At 28.4% G+C, this 26867-nt stretch overlaps 1 protein-coding gene across 1 annotated transcript; it reads right to left on the bottom strand.

Annotated features, from left to right (window-relative positions):
* Positions 1-26867, bottom strand: LOC105843779 (ADP-ribosyl cyclase/cyclic ADP-ribose hydrolase). Its single transcript, XM_065814108.1, has 9 exons — positions 26808-26867; positions 25554-25878; positions 23748-23836; positions 15329-15455; positions 15178-15260; positions 14926-15021; positions 12376-12465; positions 8823-8921; positions 1-194 (listed from the first exon to the last, which is right to left on the bottom strand). The coding sequence occupies exons 2-8, from the start codon at positions 25860-25862 to the stop codon at positions 8855-8857; spliced, it is 861 nt and encodes a 286-aa protein (XP_065670180.1). The 5' UTR covers positions 25863-25878; positions 26808-26867; the 3' UTR covers positions 1-194; positions 8823-8854.

Genomic DNA, 26867 nt, shown 5'->3' on the forward strand with positions numbered 1-26867 from the left:
TTATTTAACATTGTTAATTTTTCATTTTTATAAACATCAATTTTTTTAAAAATATCTTTTTCTCTATTTGTACGTATATGTAGTCTAAAAATAATTTATTTCTTTTGGAAATGTATCGTCTATCAAATTTTCCTAACATGCTGCGACATTTTCTTTTCTTTTTTTTAACTTTTCCAATTTTTAAGTCTTCATACCTAAAAAAAAAAAAAAAACTTAAATAATTTTATATAAACTCTGATCTAATATGGTTTTGATATTGGACTAATTAATTAAGTCGGCGTAACAGGGAGAAGACACACGTGTCATTTTTAAAAGTTCTAGTTTCATACCCTCTAAAAAATGAAGCGTTGATTTGATGTTGATCAACGTTGATTTTGCGTTAACATGAGCGATTAACGGCGATCAACTAAAAATGGATGTTGTAGCAACGGCAATATTATCAACAGCAAATCAACGTGTATTTACAAACACTGAGCTTTCGTTGATTTTCTGTTGAGAAAAAACAAATTTATTGAGCCGTTTACTAACAGTAATTTGCTGAGCAAACAGTATGTTCTGCTGGGATTTTTTTTTTATTTTTGGTGGTAATAAAACGTTTGTTCAAATTTTAATTATATTACAGTATGAAATGAATATAAACTTTATTGAAAACATATATTTTATTAAGTAATTATATCTTCAGTTTTTGAATAAAGATTATTCTTATGAAATTAGGGTAGTTCTTTAACTATTTGAGGATAATAGAACATCGTAATATAAATATTTTAACAATTTAACATGAAAACGTCACAACTTAGCAGCAATTTGGCTTATTAATGCTTATTATAATAACATTACTATTATCATAGCAAATTAGTAATGTTTATGACTGCAAGTATTTGCCTGATAAATTCTGACTGCAAACTTAAATCATATAGTACAAAATGAAATTTAAATTGGTTTTTTGTGTATAAGAATAATAATTCGTTTATTTATTATTTTTTTTTTTTGTTCTTCGCCTGAAAATAAATTTTGTTTAAGTAAAGTTGAATCTAATTATGGTGATGTTGACGACATTGCTGTTGAAAATAGTTTATACAGTAGTATTGATACTCTAACTTCAACAAAAGATTTTTTATATGAGTGATCATTAAAATACTGTATAAAAGATAATGCTTTAAATGCACTTTTATTTCACTTAATTAAATTTACTCCATTTATACAGAAATGCAGGCAGACATTACAATAATTTCTTCAAAAAGTTAATGTTTTATATGTCAGTGGAGGCGATTATATAAGTCTTGGAGTTGAAAGTGCAATTGATTATTATATATCAACAGTTGGAAATAAGGAAAAGCTTGATCTAATTGTAAGTATTGATGGTGCACCTATGTACAATAGTAAAAAGCAATTTGGTATGGTCAGGGAAAACCAAACAATTTGGATAAGTACTTTGAAGATATTATTCTTGAAATAAAAAAATTGCAAACTAATGGGTATAAACAGCTGCAAGTGACTATTAAAGCTTTTGTTTGTGATGCGCCTGCAAGAGCATTTGTTAAATGCATTATAGGGCATAGTGGCTACCCTAGCTGTGAAAGATGTATGGCAGTTGGCACACAAAAAGATGGTGTAAGATTATTGAAAACAACTGCTTTACTTTGTACTGACGTGGCTTTTAAAAATAATTTGTATAAAGAAGGTCACCAACTTGAGAGTCTTTCTCTGCTTGTTCAGTTAAATTTCGCAATGGTAACTGGATTCCCATTGGACTATATGCACCTTATATGTCTTGGGGTAGTTAAAAAACTTCTATTAAACTAGTGTAAAGATCCATAATGTATTAGAATAAGTTAATCTGTTAAAGACAGTATTTCAAATGAACACATAAATTTACGAAGTTATACACTATTCAATTTTCAACGTAGACCACCGTAGATTATGATAATTTATTTAGTAGTTAAACTTTAAAAGTGCTTCGCTGAATAATTCACTAACTTTTACTTTGCACTTGTGTACATGATGCCATCTATATGTTGGTAGTGTTATTGATCTGTACCCCATAACACATTTCACACACATTTTTCTATTGAAAAGCAAAATGGTTTTTAAGAAAAGCTATTCATGTTTAAAATGTAGAAAATATAACTATTTTTGTTAAAAATATACCAGATTGACAATATAAAATTAACACTTTAAGCAATATGATCTTAATAATTGTTGTATTATTTATAAATAATACAACAATTATTAAGCTTTAATTAATAGCCTTTTCATATTGTTTTTAACATATAATTATACAGGATAGGAACCCCTGAAATGTACACCTTTAGATATAAACGGATATATATAACTAAAAATTTACGTTCAGTTTTAAATGTTTTTGATTTGTATAAACACTTGCCATTGAAAATATTTCGTCAAACTTTAAAAGAAATAATTAAATAAATCAGTAGTTATGAAAATATGAAGACCTTAAGTGTCTTACTGGGGAATAGATACTTAACTTGGGAATGGGCAGCCTATATTAGGTGCCAATTGATAACACATAATATTGCTTCCAAGCGTTATAGTAAAAAAAAATTGTTAATAAGTGCCTCTGCAAAAGATTGTTTGCCTTCGTTAAAATTAATCCGTTTTGAGATAAAATTTTTTTTGCAATTATCACAAAATTAATTTTTTTAAATCCATCACACATGAATCAGTTGACTCATGTAATAAAATTTCACAGAATTGACATGGGGTTCTATCAATTGCTGCGTCATAACCATTTCCATTTGCATCACTAACTTGAATGTTGCCCTTGATGCATATTTAGTTTAGCAAGTAAAATACAGCATTTTCGTCTATCTTGAACTGAGCTGCAACAACCCGCGAAAGAAATTTTGAAAACAACAAAGTTGCAATTGTCATTTGCATTACTTTTGAGAATATTTATAGCGATGTATTCAAAAACAAATAGATGCTTCATACCTTTATTCATACATGATAATTCATTCATTTTTTAATGTATTATCAATATAAACCGCCAAAATTTTAGTAGTATCTATACAATCCTACAATTCTCAAAAAACGCGCTTGTCAAATTAGGTAACTTTAACCCAACCCATTGTGTATATAACGCGTTTAAGGGTGTTTTAAACATCATGCAGTTACTTAAAACTTTGAGTTTAAAGACAGATGCTAATAGCAACAACTTAAAAAACTTGATTTAAAAAAACAAACAAGAAAAAAAAATTTTCTCAAATATATTCATCCTTGGGAAAGTAAATGCATTAAATAAAAAAAGTAATTATTTTTTCTGTTTTTATTTAAGTTTAATGTTTCACATTTAGGTTTTTTATATTATATATAAAGCAATTTTTCCTTAAATATAAAGCAATATTTTACTACTGGATGCTCCTTCTTGGGTTTATCTGTTTTACGGATAAAGAATGAGTATTTTATGGTGATACTAGGAGGGTTACCACCCAAGGTTTACAAGCTCTAACTATCGTTCACTAAAATTAAATTAAGGTTTTTTATAAGAGTGATTTTTATATTATTTTATAGGTTAATACCATTTTAATAATTAATACTAACCTATAAAAAAGTGTTACTTAAAGGAACAAGACTTTTTATTTAACTGGGGCATTTCATTTTATATGGAAGACATTTTTATAGTATATAAATAATATTTACGTTTTTTACATATGTAGGATATTTTTAGATTAACATAATTAATGAGCCTCTTAAACCTGAACTTATAAAGAAGTTAAAAAACATGCTTTAACAATAAGTTTTAATAAGTTCGGAAATAAAATCGTAAATATTCTTGAAAATAATCTAAATGTAAATGGAGTGAAAATAGAAAGAGCTCATCGGACAGGTAAGCCTAAAACCAATAAGTCAAGAACAATTTAAGTTACTCGATTATTAAGATAAGATAAAAATTCTGAAAAATACAAACAAACTTAAACGTTCTGGAATATTTATAAACGAGGATTTTTATGTCGAAACATCGTTAATACGAAAAATATTATTCGAAGAAAGTTACAAAAGAACAATGGTAAGTATTGTATTGTTATGATAAATTAATTGTAAAGGATATTAAAAAATTAAATATTTGAATTATTTTATTTGTTATTAAAATTACTCTTTTTTAATATGGCTGCCGAAACTGACAGATCCGATTTTGAGTTTAAAACGTTGGAAGTTAATAATTCAACACTTTTAAATCAAAGTTCGGATCCTGATATTAATTTTTATAATAACGATGAAGTAATTAAACATATTAGGCCAGGTGAATAAAAAAAAGCAATTGCTTTTACTCATTAACTGGTCAGTTTTACGTGAATAAAAACTTCAGCAGTTTTGCACAAATTTTTATTCACGTAGAGTTACGCTATTTGCTTAGTAATTGCTTAGCTTTAGGGGTCGTCCATAAAGTACGTACGCTCATAGAGGGGAGGAGGGAGGTCTTCAAAAAGCGTACGAAAGCGTATTGGGGGGAAAGGGTTTAATTTAAAAGTACGTACTTCGATTTTTTAATTTATCACAATTAACCAGCTAATCAGTAGAAAAGTTACATTCTGACTAAAGGTTCTAGTTTGCCAACATAAAAAGATGTATGGTATATGGAGTAGAGGGTATAATTTCCCTCTATGCACACACATGTATGGGCGCCCTCAGAATTTTTTGATATTCCAGATAGGACACTTTCACACATCGTGCAATCTCCTAGCTTAAGTTTGTTTTTACCTATGCCAAATGAGAAGGCCTTGCAATATATCGGGATGGTGGAGGTCTGTGAACAAATAGCCCTAAAACGCTTGCTCTCTCCTGCCCATACGTGAGGGCACTAAAAAAGGTCACTAACTTTTGTAAAAAAAAGGTCAATAACTTTTGTAATTTACAATACTTTTCTACAAAAGTTAAAATCTGTCGATAAATTTAAATTAAGTTTTAGATCCTATAGTTGAAAATTTTGCTACATATTTCCCTCACGTTTGGGCAGGGAAGGTGGGAGGCAAACGTTTTAGGGCTTTTTGTTCCTAGGCCTCCGCCATTCTAACTTTTTACAAGGTCACCTCATTTGGCATATAAATTTGGAGTTTGCACGATGTGTGAAGGTGTTCTATCTGGAACATCAAAAAATCCTGCGGGGGCCCATGCACACATGCCACCCCTTTTATACTGGCCCTGAGTAAGGCCTATTTTTTGAGTAGACAAAAAACAGGTTTTAGCAGGGCCGTGGTTGATGGATCGGAATCCTCCCCAAAAAAACGTGTCATTAGCGTCTCAAAATCTTCCAAATTTGACCGCTAGGTTTTGCTAAATTAAAAAGCTTCTTAAATTAGCAAAAGAGCACAAAATTTGCTGTTTCCCCTCCCCCTCCAATTAAGGGGTATAGGTAGCCTACCCTCGGCACTGGGTTTTAGCCATTGTTTTCAATATTACTGATCTCGCGTAAGACTCGTTTTTTACTTACTAAAGAGGGGTGCCTGAAAAAAACGCCCGCCTTAAGTACAGTTTATTTTTATTTGATTCTTTATTGAAACAAAACAAAAAAGCTCAGTAGGATTTCTGCGGAAATCGAACTTGGGTCTTTGCCGACCGTTCCCTCCGCGTTATCCTCTCGACTAAACACACACAAAGTTTAATTGTAATTTAAATTTATTTAAATTTAAATTTGCATAAATTTAAAGAAGTTTTATGAATGCGCAAACAAAGGGATTTGGGGTCGTATAAAGTATCTATGGTACCCTCCACCATTTTTTTTTTTAAATAAATTTTTTTATTGAGGAAAAAAAATATGGGAGTGAGGGAGGGGGGTATTTGAGGAGGGGGGTATTTGAGAAACGTACGTACTTTTAAGGGGGGTTGGGGACATAAAAGTACGCATGGCAACAGGGGGGAGGGGGGTCAAATTTCAAAATTTTTGGCGTACGTACTTTATGGACGACCCCTTACGTGAGTAAAAAATTAAGGAAAATTCCTGAAATAGCGAAACATGGTGTCATGATAAAAATATTGAAAGCGATTTAAGTTTCCAAATGCCTAATTACAATGCGGTACACCAAGTTAAAGGTTGGGGTAAGGAAGGTGGGGGTTTATGTATATTTATTATTAACTCATTATAATAAAAATTTATGCAAAATTTTAGCTCAACCACTAATGACTACGAATCATTATGCGTGGAAATCGTTTGCAATAAATATTATTGTGCATGTATTATATAGACCGCCTACAGGAAAAATTAATGCATTTAAAGACCACATTAAAAAAATAAATTAATTAAATCTTTTCATGATATTATATCATTTGAAAAATGGAACGAAACTTTATTAAATTTAAATGCTAATGAAGCCTATGATATCTTCTTAGCTAAGTTTCTTAAATATTATAATAAAGCATTTCCCAAAGTTATAAAATTATTAAAAGAAAAAAGCTTTTTAAGCCCTTGGATAACAAAGGGAATTATTAAATCTTCAAAAATAAAACAGCAATTATATTGCAAATATCTTAAAAAAAAGAACACTAGAAAATGAAACTAACTATAAAAATTATAAACGTTTATTTGAGTTAATTTTGAGACGTTCAAAAACTAATTGCTATTTAGATCAAATAATAAAAAGTAATGGTTCACAAAACACATGGTATATTATTAAGGAAGTAATTGGCAAGAAAAGTTTAGACAGAAATGCTCTGCCAAATAATCTCAAATTCAATAATAAATTAGTTGTTGATAAATCTATCATAGCAGAAACGCTTAATAACTTTTTTGTTAATTTTGGTAAAAGTTTAGCCGCTAAAATTGAACCATCTAAAATAAGCTTTAAATCATACTTGACATCAAAATAATGAACTTACGAAGGAAGAATTATTAAATTCAGTATCCATGTTAAAACCTAACAAAAGCTCAGGTTTAGATTATGTCAGCAATAATGTCGTTATTGACTCACTAAAATATACAACAATACCACTTTTACATATTTTTAATTTATCTTTAAAACATGGAGTTTTCCCTAAAAAACTAAAAAGTGCAAAGATTACACCAATTTTTAAAACAGGTGATCCTTCTGATGTTTCCAACTACAGACCGATCTCAGTTCTTAATAGTTTTTCCAAGATTTTGGAGCGTTTAACGTATAATAGACTTTATTCCTTCTTAAATGTAAATAATATTCTTTACAATAAACAATTTAGTTTTAAATCCGGTCATTCGACCGATCATGCAATAATTAATCTTGTACAAGAAATATATAAAGGTTTTGACGAACAAAAATTTACTTTAGGTGTCTTTATTGATCTAAGCAAAGCGTTTGATACCGTAGATCATAATATTCTTCTATACAAACTTAAAAATTATTGTATCATAAGTTCTAACTTAGATTGGTTTAAGAGTTATTTGAAGAATAGAAATCAATGCATTTTATATGATGGCGAAAAAACAGATTTAATGACAATTAACTGCGGAGTCCCCCAAGGATCAATTCTAGGACCGCTTTTATTTCTCATTTGTATAAATAACTTGAGTAAATTTTCCAATATCTTAAACTCAATTTTAATTGCCAAAAATGCTAATATATTTTATTCTTATAAAGATATTAATATTTTATTTGCAACAATGATCAAAGATGGTTTATATCGAATAAATTATCCATAAATATTAAAAAAATAAACTATACTTTCTTCCATCGTCTTTATGATAAAGACAACGTTCCCTTAAAACTTCCTAAGCATTTTATTAATAACTCTTATGTCAAAAGAGAGCGTTCTTTGTTATTTCTAGGTGTAGTTTTAGATGAAAATGTAACGTGGAAAGAGCACATACATTTAATCCATAATAAAATCTCAAAGAATATAGGCCTCTTATATAAAGTCAAACAGTTGTTAAACCAAACTTATTTGAAATTTATTTATTTTTCTTTTATTCATTGTTATCTAAATTACGCTAACGTTGCTTGGTGCAGCACTAATGTATCCAAAAATAAAAAGCTTTTAATTAAATAAAAACACGCTGTAAGAATTATTGGAAATGCTTCTCGCACACTAAATTTCTTTATAATAAATTCAAAATACTCAACGTATTTTAACTTAATTTATATCATATACTTATATTTATGTTCAAAGTAGATAATAAAATGGCACCCTTTTTATTTAACTCATTTTTTGAAAAAATAAATCATTTATACCCCCACAAGATTTTCAAATAACAATTATATTCAACCGAAAGCATATTATTCTGCTACTAAGTTCTCGATTTCAATTAGAGGACCTAAATTATGGAACACGTTATTCGATAATGGGTTAAAAAAATTTCCTTCTTTGATCAATTTAAAAATAAAATAAAAAATAAACTTTTGATAATTGATAACGAACTAGACTTCTTCTGAAACTTTTGAATAAGAGTTATCACTCGTTTTATTTACTTGTTATTTACTTTATTTTTGATCATATTTATTTTTGATTTTAATCTGAATCTTTACCTTTCTTTCATGTTCATCTTTTATCTCATTTTTATTTATTTTTAAATTCGAAATCTTAACAAACAAAAGTTTGAAAAAAAATAAAATTTTATATATATAAAAAGTATTTTTTAAATTTGCATTTATATGTATTTTATGCATATATTACATTGTGATAACGGTAATACTTTTTTTTTTTGTTATTTATATTCTTGTTTTGAAGGGGTTTGGTGATAAGACTGATTTTGTCTTCTTCTTGCCCCCGCCGTGTATATACATTTTGTAAAAGTCAAATTTTGTAAAAAAAAATTCTTTATGGCGAAATACATACATAATACATGATACATAAGTTACAACTACAAATAGAAACTATTAGTTAAAAAAGGTTCTTACTTTTAAATGTAGATATTTACTTGATATTTTTCTTAATTTAGCATTGAAAGACATTGCTTTGAATTTGGATATTTAGCACATAACAAAAATATTGTAACCCTGTAATGTTATAAATAAATGTAAATGTTTTAAAAATATTAATTATCATCAATGCAATAAAAATAATCTCTAGAGTACTATGAAAAATTAAATTACAAAAATTTTAAAAAATTCATAAATGAACCTTATATTATTTTAAAAAATATAAATTTATAAAATGTTAATTTTAACAAAATGAGAGTTAAAGAAATCCGATACAATCTTGTATCAATGTTACAACGTCGTAACAACGTTGTAATTCGTACAAAAAAATTATTAATACCTAGATTGAAAGATAATAGACATAAAAAGCAACCTCCGACCTTAAAAAATCCATTGAGTTAGGTTTTTCAATATATTTTTGAGTATAGTACATTAGAGTGGGTATTTTTGTACATTTTTTGGGCAATATACATTAGGGTGCCCTAGAAACATACATTTTATTTTTTTCAGGGTATTTTTCAAGTTTTTCTCATTCTCTGAAATACCTCTAAGGTTAAATATAAATACAGAATAAAAAGTGGTATATATAATATATCACTTAAAATATTTTCAAAAACTTAACTGAAAAAAATTGTCTGCTTTGTCAGTATCTAGTTATTTTATATTAAAATTTTTCTGATGTTATATTTCAACAAACTTATTGAAAATTTGTAAGTTGAAAGTTATTACTATTAGTATGGTAGCCAGTTTAAGTTGTACTTGGTCAATTGAAAATATAAATTTTGGTAAAAGTGTGTAACAATAAATGTATTTTATATAATTTAATATGTTATAGTAGTTTCTAAAATGGGTCTTCCTTGCAGGATAAACAAGATTAAAGAAGAAATAAGGAAGATACAAGCAAACACAAAAAGATCCTGTTTTTCACAATTGCTCTATCGAACAGTTGCTTGTAAACCAGCTACCAAGCATAGAAAATGTGCTCAGATATAGAGTTTGCCAAGTCTCACTGGACTTTAAAATTTAAAATGAAGCCTGCCTTAAAAGGCTTCCAGACAAAAACCTTATCTGCAAGTGTAGATCCTGTAAAAACTCCAACAATGGTTGTCTTTATTTATGATAGATGTGTGAAACAATGATAGTTTTGAAAAATTCTTCATTTTTGCTGATGCTTATTTCTAGAGCTACTGAACCAGTTCATAAATAATTTAATTTTTAATTAGATAAATAAAAAAATGTAAAGATCAACAAACAAACAAATGAATAACTAAATATAACCAAAACTTAGGGAATTAATAAAATTTTAAATAAAATTTTATAAGATTCAACTCCACACCAAGTATTGCAAACTAATCAATCTGAGAAATCTAAACTAAGGTTTTAGCATAGATACATTCACAAAGATACAGAAAATTCTTCACATGGCAAACAGGATTTTGAAAAATATGTTAAAAATAGACATCTGCGACAGAGAGTAGTAAATATAAAATTTACAGAAGTGGACAAGAAAGGATCTGGTGGGTTGTATTTCTGCAGTATCAGGGTCAGAAACCAATCAACCCGCAATTATTCCAGCAATCTGTAAAAAAAAAAAAGATGTGGGTGTTGAGGATGTGTCTATCTTCAAAAATTCTGTTACCAAAAATGATTTAGGCAAACTGAAGATCTAGGTAAGAAAGAAAAAAAATATTGAAAATAAAATGCTCCTCACAAACATCGTCTACACTTCAATGTTTTGGTTTTTCTGCAGGCGACACATTTTTGAGGTACATATCTTTCAATTTAGAAAACTGCAAAACACTGCATAAAAGTTGACCAAATATCAAGAAGGAAATGAATTAGATGGAGATCAGAATTGGTAGGAATAAGCTACAGATTGAATCATACTTGTATAACATCGCAAGGAAGATTCTGAAGTTGCCAATATGAAATATTATACAATACAAAATGTTTTATGAACTACTTTTACTTTTACTGAGATGTGCCAGCATTTCATTTTTATTAATCTGAAGCATTCCATGGAGTTAGATACAATTGAAACTAACGTGCATATTTATTCAAACGACATTAACTTTTTTTTAAATGCAATTTTTTATTTAATTATTTTTTGTGTTAACTTTTTAACTATTAAATAATTTAAAAAACATTAAAATATTTTTATTGAAATACTTTGATAAAAATCTTAAGAATAATAAAGATGTTGAAGTTGACAAAACTACATAAAAGATGAACCATCAATGACTGTAAACGTGGACCGACGTGTCAAAGTACTGAATGTTTGGTTTCAAGAGAGGTTGCTTGTCTGAAAAAAAAATTAAATGTATGATAAAATAATGAGTCTTATCAACTGTAAAGCATGTTGGATATGATGTTAAAGTGTGGAGCTGTTCGAAATTGGGGGTAGTTGGAATGATACAGGTGATATGTAAAAATTGGGGGTAGTTGGAATGATACAGGTGATATGTAAAAATAGAGGGAATAATAGCAAAAGTAGTTTTCTTGGACACTTAAAAACTCTTAGAAAGTTGGGCCATTTCTTTTTTTAGAAGAAAATGGCTTAAAACTTAAATCCAAAACATATTCTTAAAAACATTGTATAATTCAATTGTCTGAGTGCGAGAATGGTCAAATATTGAATAGAATAATTTAGCCACCCCAATCCTACTATCTCTCTCCTATCAAATTTTTATATAATGAATTAAAAGAATGATTTAAAAGGATGAATTAAATGTCAAAAACTAATGCCTTGTGATGAATAAGATGTGGAAAAACTTATTATTTAGAGGAATAAAATTAACTTTGACAAATTGGATAAGTCGTTAAGTAGAAAGCCAAAAATATATACGGCAGTTGTTGTTGCTAAGAGTGATTAATAGGTAAGTAAATTATAAACTAATGCAAACTTATATTAGTTTTTTTGTAGACCTAGTAAATAGGAAGATAACACATAATTCAGGTTGATTTTGTTTTCAGTTTTTCTCCCAATAGTAGGTAAAACTTTGATATCTATATCCAAAAGAACGACTATTCGAATAATTCTGACGGTAGTGTATATTTAATAATTTTATTTTTAGTATGTTTATGAATATGTTTATAAAAGTAAGTTTTCAAATTTTTATTTATAAACTTAACAATTATTTATTTTTAAGGTTCATGCCAGATACTCTATACCGGCTGACCCTGAGGATGATTGAGAAAGTGAACCTTGAGAAAACAGCAGTATTCTTTTAGTATAGTCTCTGGTTTATAAAATCCTAAAAAAATATAACCACCTAAGGTGACATATTTTTGGTAAAACAAAACAATACAAGTATTTCCTTTAAAACTAGATAGTTATAAACACACTAGATGGTTATAAACATATTAGATGGTTGTAAACACACTTGATGATTATAAACACACTAGTATATGTGATATAGTAGTCTGTTAAAGTAACAATTTTTTTTTGTTTTAAATACAAATAATTTAAACACAATGTTTTAAATACAAATAATTTAAATAACTATTTCAAAAAAACTTAATTCAACCATACCTTGGTTGATCAATACATTCAACTTTTTTAATTCCAGCTTTAATAGCATCCTCAACCAAGTTTACTAGAGAACCTTCGCCACACTTCTCTCTAAAGGCAATAGCAATATTGGCTTGGTTTACACACTTAAAAAATGTATTTTTAGTTTCTTATTTTTATTTTGAAGTACATATATCTGTAACTACATATTTTTACTTTATTTTTAGTTTTATTAGATTGAGTAATTTGGCAAATAAAAACATTTTTTTTAAATAAGTTATTCTACTAAATTTGAAATCATTTTATATTACTTGCCTTTCATATTTTTATTTTATTATCTTTCATGTTTTATGAAAACTTTAAACTGTTTATTAATGTAGATTATCATTAAAAATTCAAAACATAAACTTTAAATTTAAATTTAACATTATCAAGAAATCCAACAAAACCTCAAAAAAAGTTAAATGATAATATTTAAAATTTTTATTTAATTTTTTAAATATGTTATAAATCTATTGTAAAATTTTGTGTCTAGTATTTTATTGTTTATTTTTTGTTTGTTTTTTAATGCAATTTTGTTTAACAGAATTCTGTATTCAAATAGCTAAATTAATGGCAAAACACATTTTAACATTTCATGGTTTTACAAGCTTGATGTTGAAAAAGAACAATGAAGTTAAGCATTTTTCAACAATATGGCTCAAACAAAAGCTAAATCCTTTTAACTCTTTAAAGAACCGCAACAACAATATGTCCATATTATGCAGATAAATTAGTTAAAAAATTTTATTTATTTTGTTGCAAATGCAAAACTTAAAACATTCAAAATAATTTTTAACTCATTTATCTTAAATCCAAGTATGAGTGGGTTGGTAGCATTCTGCATAACTAGGCTCAATTTAAAGTCAGATTTTAGCCCAAAATAAAGAAAATTTTGAAATTTTTTTCCTTTTGCCATAAAAAGGAAAACATTCAACAGAAACCCATAGAATACCTTGTTTAGAAAATTTGTGAATTTGCTAATAAAAGAATGATTGTTTACGAGGTTGTTTAAAAAGTAATTTAATAAACACAAGATTATTTTTCAAAATAAGATTTGTATCAAATCAGCTCAACAAGCTAACATTTGACTATATTATTTCTACAACTTTTTCGTTTGATATTACTCTGCATGATGCCATGAACTAAACTTCAGAAGCAAGAGGTTCCGAGTTCGATCCCCACCACGTCCCTAGTAGTACCGCGCTTGACTTTTTTCTCTGCGCAGCAGCCTTGTTCGTCAAGATTCGTGTTTCGGAGTTATAGAGTTGATAGAGGGTTATAACCACTATTAAGTAGCCTCCTCATCTGTAGTGGCCTTCTCGGCCTTGAGGTGAATAACAAAAAAACAAAAAAACAAAAAAAACCAAATGGATAACTAAAAACTAAAACCAAATGGATAATAAATTTCTTAAAGACTTATTTATTCCAAAGACTTATTCTAATTCTTAAAGACTTATTTATTCAAAAATAAAATATTTGTGATATTTGCATAAGTGGTATGAACACTAAGTGTTTCGCAAAACAAGAGGAATGTTTATCAAGAAAAACCTTCATTTTGTTCAAAGAATTTTCAAAGATTCAAGAAAACAGAAAAAAATTCAACAGTGCTTAAAGTAAAAAAGAAAAGAAAAAGAATATTAGCTACATAATATTAAATGCAATCCAATGCAGATGCAGATGTCCTTACATTGGACAAATGTAAGACACATCTTTCTGCCTGCAACAGCATATATGCATGGTATTGAAAATTTATTTAAATCTCCACTGTTTATTACTATAATTCATAGGTACAAGATAAAAAATTGTTTTATTTCTTAGAAAGTATAAAGCTTATTTTTTTGATGATAGGCTTTTGATGATTTATGTCAATCAAAAAACTATTAACATATCTGAGTTTTATACTATTCTATAATTTATGTTCATTAACATATTTTGAACTTCAAATAATAATATTTTATTGTTCAATTAACAATAAATATTTTTATTTTTATTCTAACGTGACGAGCAAAAAAGCAACTGCATTTGCTGTCAAAACACTGAGAACGTGTTTCAGAATATGTACACTTTTTTTCTCAATACAGTTGTGACTAGAAACTTTATGCAGCGCTCTAGAGTTTGACAACTAAATATCTAATATTTAGATTATACAGACAATAAAAGTTATGTTTGATTTTTTTTTAAAGTTTATAAGTTGTTTGTATATATTATAAACAATGTTGACAAATTTGTCTAAATTTGTTAAGCTTGACCAATTCAGAATAGTTTTAATACTTCAAAATTTTTATACACTTGAAAATTTAAATTCATATATTTCAAAAGATCATTTGTAATGAATAAATTCTTTGGCACCTTTTATTATTGTATAATAAACTCTTATAGTTCAAAATAGTTCAAAAACACTTGTTACTTGAATATACTTTGAGATTCAAATTATATGAGTTCAATTGTAGTTTATACTCATACCAAAAAAACTATCAAAAGTCATAAGAAAAAAACTAAACTACAAACAAAAAATAAAATATATCCTACTTTAACTCTGTATCAAGGTCATTTACCACAACTACTACTAATCGGCTTACTTGCTTCATTTTACCCATAGTTGGTAACTCTATTTTTCCAAAATAACTTGAAATATAAAAAACATATTAAACTTTTATAATTGTTATACAATTAAAATCATATGCTATTAAAGGTATAATTTTTTTTTAATTATTATACACCAAAACAATTATAAATTTAGAAGGAATATATTATAAATTTATAAGGACACACACAACAAACCTCATATTATAATATGCAGTAAAACCAGAACTTGTAGTTCCGTTTACCATAACATATGCTGTTCCTTTAGCATTTTGGGCGAACTAAATAATAAATTGTAAAGTAGATTATTAAAATTCAAGATTATTGAAAAAAAACAAAAAAAACAAACCAATCTTGACGCATATGACCAGTAAGAATCTAATGTACTTAATGAGCAAGACTTATTGCAGCTGTTATAATCAATTCCATATAAACAATTCTCACAACCGCACCATTTTAAGTCATTAGCAATGTAGCTAACAAAAAAATTGATAAGAATTATTTAAGATTTTATTTAATTAAAAAAATATGAACAATTAATAATATAATAACTTTATATATAGTTAATAATAATATACAAAACTGATGAAAGTATAATGATTTAAAATAAAATCATTAAATTATAAAAATATAACATTTAAATTTTATATTACATGACCATTAGTCACAGTAATTACTATAATAAAGAAATAAATAAGGTCTTTAATCACTAGCTGAAGTTGATGAATAAAACATGAGATGCCTGAGGATTCTGTCGTGCTAATTCCAAGTTCAATGTAATAACATGCAACTTGCAATTCGTCTCGAAAGACTATATGTATTTTCTTTTTGGAAGTATCCAAATCAACTATTACCACATTAAACAAATTTGAAATAGTTATTTTGGTGTGAGACCCTGGAAAATGCTTACAGTGTAGAATACAATCCTTTGTAATAAAATTATCTGTGATCCAATGCGCAGTCAGTTATACAAATGCATCATTATTATGGGTGTTTGTCCAAGTACCTGTTGTAAATGAAAAATGATAAGCTGCAGAAGTGTAATTAAATCAGAGCTGTGACTGCTTCCCCACATCTCCCAAATTATAGGGGGGGGGGGGGGAGGGGCTGCAATTTTAGGGGGTCCATTTGGAAATTTAGGGGCCCTTTTTTCAAATATAAAGTGCTTTTTTTTTATATGGCCATGATTGTTTCTTTTTTGGAAGGTCTCTCCCACCCACTAGCAACGGCACTGCATTAAAAAAAATAAAAAATAAAATACTACAGTTAATTTTTCATATGATATGATAGCATTGTTTCCTTAAAAAACTCTATTCTCCTCGAAATTAAGTATTGTGGTTGCAATTAAGCAATCAAATCAATGAACCCCTGATCTTCAACTACAGTAAAGGTTGATTGTCCATCTCAATAAAATTTATTACTCTTTAACTAACTTTGGAGTAGCACGAGTTCTTTATATTTCAAACTATTTGAAGAACAACATTGTTTATGCTAGTTTGTGTCTGCAACTTAATTGCTTTTAACATACTCTCCTGGTGTTTCAGCTTTTTATTTTTTCCTTTTCTGTTCTTTTTGTTTAGCTTCATCGTATGTATCCAAATAATACTTTTTTAAATGCATATGGGGTGGTATTGTGCTAAAAGTTTTTGGGGGTGCTACCACGTTTAACATTTTTGTGGCATAATTTACATTCTGCTAATGTACTTGTAACATCATTTTTTTTTAATATCTCCAAACAAGTATATAGGATGTCCATTAAGCTCTTTAAATTTTAACATTTTTTTTACAAAGACAGTTGTTGAAATTTTTTAACAAGAATTATTTTATTGTATTCAGTGCTTGTTAGAGACTTTTAAACTGTATTTAATAGACCTCTATATAGGAACTTTTTGTTGCACAAAGTACATCAAGACAGTAATCGGTTTCTTGCCATGTTCTCTGTAACATAGTGTTTTTGATGATGGCAATGACATTACAAATCCTTTGCCTTAAGTCAGCAATGTTCCGTACTGTGCTTGATACACGACATCTTTTATATAGCCATATACAAAGAAATCTAAGGGAGTGATATTGGGGGAACGTGGTGGCTCTGAAATAGGCCCATCCCTTTCAATCCATCGGTCTAGAAATGTTTGATAAAGGAGCTGACAAACATGCCGTCCCAATGTGTTGGGGCGCCATATTGCTGGAAACTGATGGTTAGTTGTAAGTTAACCACTTGTGATGCCACATATTCACATATGTCGAAAGTTTGAAGTTAGGGTTGCCACCTCTCCCGAATTGCACAAGAGTCTCCCGGATTTTGATATCAACTCCCGGAAGTAATTTGAAAAAACATCGAATTCTTCCGGAATGTAAAAATGTCCTAATACTTTATATTTTTTGCAGATGATGTACATGTTTTACGCATTAAAAACACGATTCTCTAGCAAAACACGTACCAACAAGATGGTTATCCTTACTTCCAGCACTGGAAAGAATACTTCTGGTATGGTCTGCATTGCGGTAATATTTTGTATCAAAGGGAGAAAAAGAATGCCACAATGTAATATGGGATGCATTTCAAGATGACGAAATTGAGTCCATTCCTAATTTGTATTGCTGTTTCTTACATAATGTTATGCAGGTCTTTCAAAGTGGTGTTCTAACTTTAGTTGGAACTACTAGTTCCGAGTTACATGGAATTATGGTCGTAATAAGAAAGAAAATTGCAGATCGCAAACGAGACAAATTTTATGGACTAGCATCTGCTAAATTCCTGAAAAGTATACCACAAAAGAAAAAACAAAAGTTTGATAGAGACATTGACGAATTCTACACCAAATGCTGAAATTACTTAGATAAATGGTACAACTTCCAGAATTCAGAACTTCAAAGTACGAGTGTAATAAATTTATTCAATTAAGTACACAGGCATTGTTGTATTGCATATAACTTAAATAAAACATAATGGCCAGCCCTCAAATCCCCAGCAGAGCCTCACTCACCGCTCACCATGCCCTACCCAATCCGATCTCCTGGATTTAACCTTGCTAGAGGTGGCAACCATATTTGAGTTAAACATCTGCAAAACTGTTGTCTCATTGAAGGAAAGTGGATCAATTATTCACCATACATTCACTTTTAGACTACCCCGGTGAAGCTTTCTAGTCACATGGGGCTGTTCTAATCCTTAGTTTTTAACAATGCTTCTATTTAACTTACCTGAAACATGAAAAATTGGTTCTTCACTAAAATAGACCCGTTTTAGGAATGTTATCTTCAGAAATACGTTCTAGGTTATCAAATGCAAATTCTGTTTATTTTGACGCGTCATTTGGCTTGAGTGCCTGTAACAGCTCCATTTTATAAGCATACAACCGTAAGTTCTTGTGGAGGACCTTGTGCACTGTTGAACGTGGTAATTGCAACTGTCTGACATCCTTACGGATGGACTTTGTAGGAGAACGAGTAAAGGCTTGTGAAACTCGATTGATGTTTGCTGTAAATTTTCTTGATCGCCTGCTCCTCCCTTTATTTTATACTGTCCCTGTCTTTATAAGTTTCTTGTACCAGGTATGAATTTGAATGACATGATGGTGGACTTTTCTTCTATAATTCGTTTCGAAGTTTTGTTGAGTCTGGATACCGGATTTGGTCTCAATAAACTAGGCTACACATTTAACCTTTTCTTGAGCTGTAGCCATTATATAGGGATTAAGTTAAAATGTTCCTGTCTATCAACAGAGTATCTGAAACAAAAAAATACTTGTATAAAAAAAACTTTAATAATCACTAAACACAGTCAAAAAATTCTTGGTAAAATATTTTACTGCCTGCCTTTGTAATAACTTCTTTAAAATGTAAAGAGACTTTACGGACACACTCTATAGCATTATGCTGTTAGCATAGACGTCTTGAAACTATGCCGCATAGTGTATAGACGGGCTTCAATTATTTATTAACATCCATAATTTTATCAAATTTATTGTTATTATTTGTTGCAAAATCTGTTTGGATAGGTCGTTGTTTTTAGGATTTATTTATTATGTTCTTTAAACGAACAGTGGCGGGATTTAAATCGACTTCCGAAGTTCATAGCTTTCATTTGGTTTTCAGTTTATTTGCAAATATATATTTTTAAACTAGTTCACAATAGACCGTATTGCGTACGTCATCGTCAGCTCCCAAGAAACAAATCATTAAAAACTAAGATCGATAACCGGAAAAAAAATGTTAATAGAAAAACAAAAGTTTAATAAAAATTTAAAAAAATGTTTTTAAAAAGAAAAAATTACAAAAGAGTTTAAATAAAAATTTTTAACAATACAAAACTAAAATGCAGCTTCCGAAATCATAATCGAATTATCAATCTACAAATACTATTTCTCAAAGACGATCAATGACGACAAAGACGATCCTAGTAAAAATGGAAAACTAACAACAGCAATTTTGGAAGAAGTTTTTTTAGAATTACAAATCGAAGTTGCAAATAAAAAACTTCTAATCACAAAACATGGAGTAATTTTGTAACAGCTGGCGTAAGAAGTAAGTTAATAACTTATTATTGCGCAAATAAGTATCATTATTGTGACTTCAGTAGAAGAAGAGTTAAAGAAAAAAAATTGTTAGTATTCCTGGTGTTTCTGAATTAACCGGAACTGATAAAGAAAAGGAAAAAGCTGATTTTGCAAAAGTTAAACATATCTTTACCGATATAAATATGGATGCCAATAAAATTATATACATAAAACGATTTAAACAATAAGAGCAATACTTGTCAAGTTATCATCAGCGCAACAAAGAGTTTCTGTAATATCTGCAGCAAAAAAATTGAAAAAGGTTGGAAAATTATCATCTAACTTGGCACAAGCCAAGTAAGATTATGATTTTCCAATCTGTCAGAAGAATCTCCTTTTCGTTAATGGTATCAGGAATAGCACAATTCAAAAGATCGAAATACAGTTACTCTTTATTAGTAATCTCAGCCAAAGTCAGATATAGGTTTATAAAAAGAACATTCAACCGACTTGAGAAAACAAATTTATTTAACTTACTTAAATGCTTATATAGAAATGTCTTTAAACAACAAAACGTCTTTAAAAATGTCTTTAAACAACAAGCTAAACGATCTAGCAATTGAAAGTATTCAACATGATGCTTCAGTTGTAATTATAAGTGAAACTTGATTGATACTTGATTGAAACTTGATGTCAGATACATCATCAACAATTATTACAGGTTTTAATCTATTTAGAAAAGACAGCAATGGTAGAGGAGGTGTAGTAGGTATTTGTATTAAAAACAACATCAAATCCTACGTTATAGACAACAATATACTAAATTCTACAATAATAGAGCAAATTTGGTGTTTTATTCAAGTTGGCTTAGAAAAGATTACTTGTGGCTGTATCTATCTGTATGTCCAGGTTCAGGTAGTAAAAAAATCTATAATCCGCTCAATTAAACAAATTAGCATTTTGTATCAAAAAAATAATTGCTTGGGTGCATGATATAATTATTCATCAATAAGTTGGTATGAAAGTTACAATTTTACTTTAATGTAACTAGGATGTTCAAGCAAAAAGTTAATGGACTATCTAAATGATAATTTTTTGTTCCAAAATGTTATCTATCCAATATTACAAGTAAAAATTTTTCGGATAGTAATGTGCTAGATTTGATAACAACCAAATGAGAAAACAGAGTATTTAGAGTCACTCATCTTCCTCCTTTAAGGGCGATTGTACACTACCACCACTTACTCAAGGCCAACTATTCATATTCTGAAAACTGGAATGATAAAGAAGCACCAATAAGTAAACTATATAACAAAGGAGATTACGAGAAATTTAATGATTATTTTAACAAAATTAGTTAGTCTGATAAATTTCTGAATTTAAACGCAATTGATTTGACAACATTTGGTTATCAATTTTTAGTTATGGGTGCAATATTTTTATTCCAAGGTTAAAAATGAATAGCAAAAATAGAATAAAAGATTCTCTTTGGATGCACATTTAACTAAAACGCGTGTGTAAAGGAAAGCTCAATAGGCCGGGTGAATAAAAATGAGCAATTGCTTTTACTCAGTAACTGGTCAGCTTTACGTGAATAAAACCTTTAGCAATTTTGCTTAATTTCTCATTCACGTAAAGCTGAACAATTACTTAGTAAGTTGGCTAACTTTACGTGAAAAAAATTTGACCAAAACTGCTAAAGTTTTTATTCACGTAAAGCTGACCAATTACTTAGTAAAAGCAATTGCTCATTTTTATTCACCCGGCCTAATATGTGTTTTTTGGGACGCAATACAAAATTTAGTAATTTTGTTGGCCACAGCGTACAAACATTTGAATTCGGAGTTTTAAAAAAATGTAAAAAAAGTATCCGGGATTTTAAAATAAAGTTAACACTGAATTACAAACTAAATCCTAAATTATTATGTGCATTTATTAACACCAAACATCTACAAGGGAATTAAGAAATGCATATATTGGACTGATGGAACTCAAGGAGCAGTTAAACAAACTATTACACATGGAGCTATAATAGCGAGTACATTAAGTGTATTTCGTTTCAATTTTCACGTAAGCATTTTTCACAAACATTCCAAAACTTAGTGATATATTTAATTTTGATTGCCCAAACCCAAGCTTTACAGAAACAGTTATTAAAGCTCATATCAACAAATTTTATGTATAAAAAACTGTTGGAGAAGGCAACGTTCACCCAATAGTTTTCAAAATGTGTTCTAAATCACTCTGCAAGGCTTTATTAATATTGTTAAACAAGTCTTACAAATCAAATGTTGTTCCAGACCTTTCGTAAAAAGCAAACATTATACCCTTGTTTAAAAAGGGAAGTAAACTAGAAGCATCTATTTATCGCTCAATTTCACTAACTTGAGTTGTATGTAAATTAGTGGAGCGTATTATACGTGATGATATAATGAATCATTTAGTGGTGCACAATTCGATAACAAAACAACAACATCGCTTCGTTAATTAAAAAAATTGCATTACTAACTTGCTTGAATCAATTGATTTTATCACAAAGGTACTTCCTATGGATAAAATATAGATGAGTTATTATTAAATTTTGAATAGACATTTTATTGACTTAATGTTGAGGATATTAGTAAAACTCGATTGGCTCGGGATTAGAAATAAATTATTATAGTGGTCAAGCGCGTATGCAGCATTTTTTGATGTTTGAGGTACCTAACTTCCAGACCTGCAGCAAACTCCAAAAACTTATATGTTTTATGCTTATATCAAAAAAAAAGTTTCAAATTTTTTATGGTCATAGTTTTTGAAAAAAGATTTTTATGTGAATTTTAAAATTTATCGATGAATAAAGATTTAATTAAGAATAGTATAAAAATTATTTTATCAACTTGTTGCTCTTACGATTGGGGAGAGTGTGGCTAAAATTTTAGGACTTTTTTGTTTTTGTACAGTTTTTATAAAGTTTTTGTAAAGCATCTTTATTTTTTATAAGTGTAAACATATAAATATTTGGAGTTTGTTCCATGTCTGGAAATTAGGTATCTCAAACATCAAAAAATTCTGCATACGAGCTTGACCACTATAATAATTTATTATAGTGGTCAAGCGTTATGCAGCATTTTTTGCATCTCAAACGTTAAAAAAAGCTGCATCCGCGTCAGGTGGTGTAAAAGTTTTCTAAGCAAAAATTTTCAAAGAGAAATAGTTGGAGATTTGTGTCAGAATGGTAGAAAATAGAGAGTGGAGTCCCTTAAGACTCAGTTTTAGGTCCACTATTCTTCGTGATTTATATAAATAATTTATTAATTAGAATCAAAAATGAAGACAAACTATTCGCTGACGATACTAAATTTTTAGCAGTCGTTAAATCAGAATTAGGTAACATTAGTTTACAAAACTATCCTAATATTTTAAAAGAATGGACAGATGACGGGTAGATAAAATTTAACACGCAAAATGTAAAGAAATGCTTTTCGGAAATAGCAATTCTAAATACAAATACAAAATTGATGAAATTATACAAGAGGAAGTAAAAGTCAAAAAAGATCTTTGTATTTTTATCTCGAATGATATTAATTGGAGTCACCATATATGTTATGCAATTAATAAACAAATAGAAAAATAAACAAATGGAAAGAATTAAACATGCATTTGATTATATATGGGAAAGCATTATCAACTTATTATATAAGTCATTAGTGCATCCCCAACTCGAGTAACGAGCAGTTGTTTGTAACCCCAATTAATCAATAAAAGTACACAATAACTGCAAGTTTAACAGTCTAAATCAGATACAATTTTTTTTCTCATAGATTTGTAAATGACTGGAATGTACTAACACAAGAACCATTGAGTCAACAAATGTTAATCAATTTAAGAACCACACCGATAAACATTTTAAATTTTAAACATCACTTTTTAGATCTTGAATATTGTTTCAATCATTGTTAAATTTTTTGACTGATTTAGACTAAAGTTCTACATTAATGCTATTCTATTCTATTCTGTTTAAATGAGGAGAAAATAGAATAAAGACCTTTTCAGGATTTTGAAAGTTTCTTAAATTTTAGATTGAAAAAAATCATTTACGTAAATATTTAATAAAACTGGCGCCACGGGCGCTTATAGTTTTATTATTTATTGATTAAGCGTAATATATCTTTCTTTAATTTACCCGATTTTACTTCACTTCTCGAAATAAATAAAATTTAAATATAAATGATTTGTAAAAACAGGCGCCATGGGTTCCCCTATTATAATTAGTATATACATATTTACCCTGGAAATGTATCTTCAAGTGTAAAGTAGTTGCTCTCTACGGAAGTGTACTCATGCACAATGTGGCGGGTTCCAGACCAAAACAAAGCCTGGAAAGTAGAATAAAAGTATATATATATATATTATATATATATACATAATTTATGTATGTATATATATATACATAAATTTATTTTTAACAGTTATATATATATATATATATATATATATATATATATACATATATACATATATACATATATACATATATACATATATAACAGTTATATATGTATATATGTATATATATATACATAATTTTATTTTTAACAGATATATATATATATATATATATATATATATATATATACATATATACATATATACATATATACATATATAACAGTTATATATGTATATATGTATATATATATACATAAATTTATTTTTAACAGTTATATATATATATATATGTATATATATATATATATATATATATATATATATATATATATATATATATATATATATATATACATGTATACATATATAAACCATAATAAGTACTTAGGTCGTTAGGAAAGTTCGTAGAACTCCCCTATAAAAAAATAAAAAAAGAATTTTTTTAAAATTTTATTTTATTAAATGTTCAAAATAATGTCCATCATTATCTATACAAAGTTGCATCTTGTCATTTGTCAAACGTTTTTTTATATTCTTCTTTGGGTAAACTTCAGTTTACCCAAAGTAGCTTTGTTATGCGAGTTTTTTGACTTTCGACGTCAGTATCGTCATCAAGATTTTTTTTTATCAAGTTGAGTATCCAATAATCGGATGGAGCTAAGTCTGGTGAGTATGGTGGGTGGTGAATTATTGTAATTCCAGCTTGGTTTAGACAATTTGTGACGGTTTGAGTCACATAGGGTTGAGCGTTTTCATGGAGAAATTTGAAATTTTGAGCGCCTGTGTTAGGTCTTTGCTTATTTTTTTCGCATATAAGAGGTTTCAAACAATAATTTATATAATATTTGCTAGTAATGGTGTCCTTTTCAAAATAACCCAAATGAACAACATCTGTTGTTTTGAAGAAGATGTAGAACATGTTTTTCGGCTGAATCCTGTTGCATCATACTATAGTTCTTGGACTTTCACCTTCACCGACCCAACTAGCGTTAGCCGACTTGTGTCCAACTTGTCTCAAATAAAACCGCAACTCATCCCCTGTAATAATATCACATAGTCTCCATGGGCCATTTCTGAAAAGGGCTAAATTTTCCTTATATGCCTCAACTCTATTCTTACGATTTTGATTGGTTAACTCGTGGGGTGTCCAACGTATAAAGAGATTATTCGATGTCATGGCTTCAATTATTCCATGTGTTGCATGCGGATTTTCTTCAATAATGGCTCGCACACGTTCAATATTCTCACCTGTATACGTAGTTTGAGGTTGCCCTGAGTAATGATCATCTTTGAACCATCTTTAAATAATGTAGCTCATTTGGCAACTGTACTATATTTTGAAGCTTGGTCACCATGAGCTAAAACCAATTCATCGGTTATGGCTTGTGCTGAAACTCCAAGTAGAGTACGGGTTTTAATGCTCGATATTCAAATTTTTCCATTTTTAAATTTTTTCTTTTAAACGTATAGAAAAAAATTTAAATAACTTTTTAATAAACATTCAAAATATTTCAACAAGTACTTAAAATGTTCATAATTAAACACAGTTTAAAATGATATTTAAATATTTAACTATTTCGTGTTTCAATGGATCTTTATAGATGAAGTTCTATGAACTTCTCTAACGACCTAAAGTAATTGTACCTGATTAGTTAATGGGACTTTGCTTCCAATCAAATTAAATAGTGGTTCATAATTTTTTTCAGTAACTTCGCCACTACGACAGGTATCTTTAAATGAAAAGCTATTAGAAAATAAGTTCCAAACTTTTGTGCAATCAACATCAGTATACAACGCTGGGTTTCGGTTTTGAGAATTTAGCTGCTGAAATTGAGTGCAACGTCCTATAATAATATCCTTAATGCCTGGAGTAGTACCGTTAAAATCCCATGGTGTTAATCCAAGTACAAGTGACAAAGTTGAGAATAACTCAAAAAACTTGAATGCATTCATTTTATGATTTATATAACTAAATAGAAATAAATAGAGAAGCGGTAATTGTCTTTTATTCTTTTTTCTTTTTTTAAATTTTTTACCATAATTTCGTTTTCTAGTTGTTTCTGAATTTCACAGGTCCCTATGACATTTTTGTATACTAAATTTTTGAGTACATTTTTATAATTTCTATTTATACGTTTACCGTCTTGTAATATTATGAGATGGGCGGTAATAAGGCAAATGGCTGGATGACGTTATAAACCAGAACACACTCACAAAAAAGTGGCTAACAGAGAAGTCAAATAACATTTTTTTTTATCTGCTTGGCTATTTCCAATTTTGTTTCTTAGAGATTATTAAATTTACACATTATTAATTTCTTATTTTAACGCTTTAGCAATTATTTATTTAACAAATTTTTTCAAAACTTGAAAAATAGATGTTTGGTGTGGAAGGGTGATAATAATTGGTTTTTTAAACTAACTTTGTCTTGTAACAGAAAAAAAAATTGTTAAAACCCTTGAATTTTGTTTAGACCATTAAACCCAGAATTTTGTTTAGACCATTAAACCCATGAATTTTGTTTAGACCATTAAAATCTATATGCGTTAAGAAATAAAGTAATTTTTGCGTTTTTAACAAAAATATTTACACATTATGATTTTGTTTTTTATTAAAAATGGGTTAGATATTTAAAATTTTGAGTTTTTTTTTTACGATAGGAATATAAAAGCATTATAAATTTATCAATTTGAGAAAGAAAAAAATTGTTTTTGAATAAATAGATTAATTTTAATCATAGAGCTATGAATAAAAAAAATCATAAAGCTATAATGCTTTTTTGAACTTTGAGTGGTTAGCAAATTTTTGCACTGATTCCGGAGATAAACATTAAAAAAAATTCGTTATAAAATGTGATTAAAAACTTTATTAAAAATCAAAGTAATACAAATTTATTACCTGGACCCGAATGAGTGAAAGTTTTTGTTTTATTTGAGTACTTTTTACCTTTAGAAAAAT

This window comes from Hydra vulgaris, chromosome 12 (genome assembly GCF_038396675.1).
Source record: "Hydra vulgaris chromosome 12, alternate assembly HydraT2T_AEP".
NCBI classification, from domain to species: Eukaryota; Metazoa; Cnidaria; class Hydrozoa; order Anthoathecata; family Hydridae; genus Hydra; species Hydra vulgaris.

Coding starts and splice junctions, on each gene's coding strand:
- LOC105843779 (XM_065814108.1), bottom strand. CDS start 25,862: ATGAATGCATTCAAGTTTTTTGAGTTATTCTCAACTTTGTCACTTGTA. Junction 15,261..15,328: donor GGTCATATGCGTCAAGATTG/GTTTGTTTTTTT, acceptor TTTATTATTTAG/TTCGCCCAAAATGCTAAAGG. Junction 12,466..14,925: donor GACCTTGATACAGAGTTAAA/GTAGGATATATT, acceptor TATTGCCTTTAG/AGAGAAGTGTGGCGAAGGTT.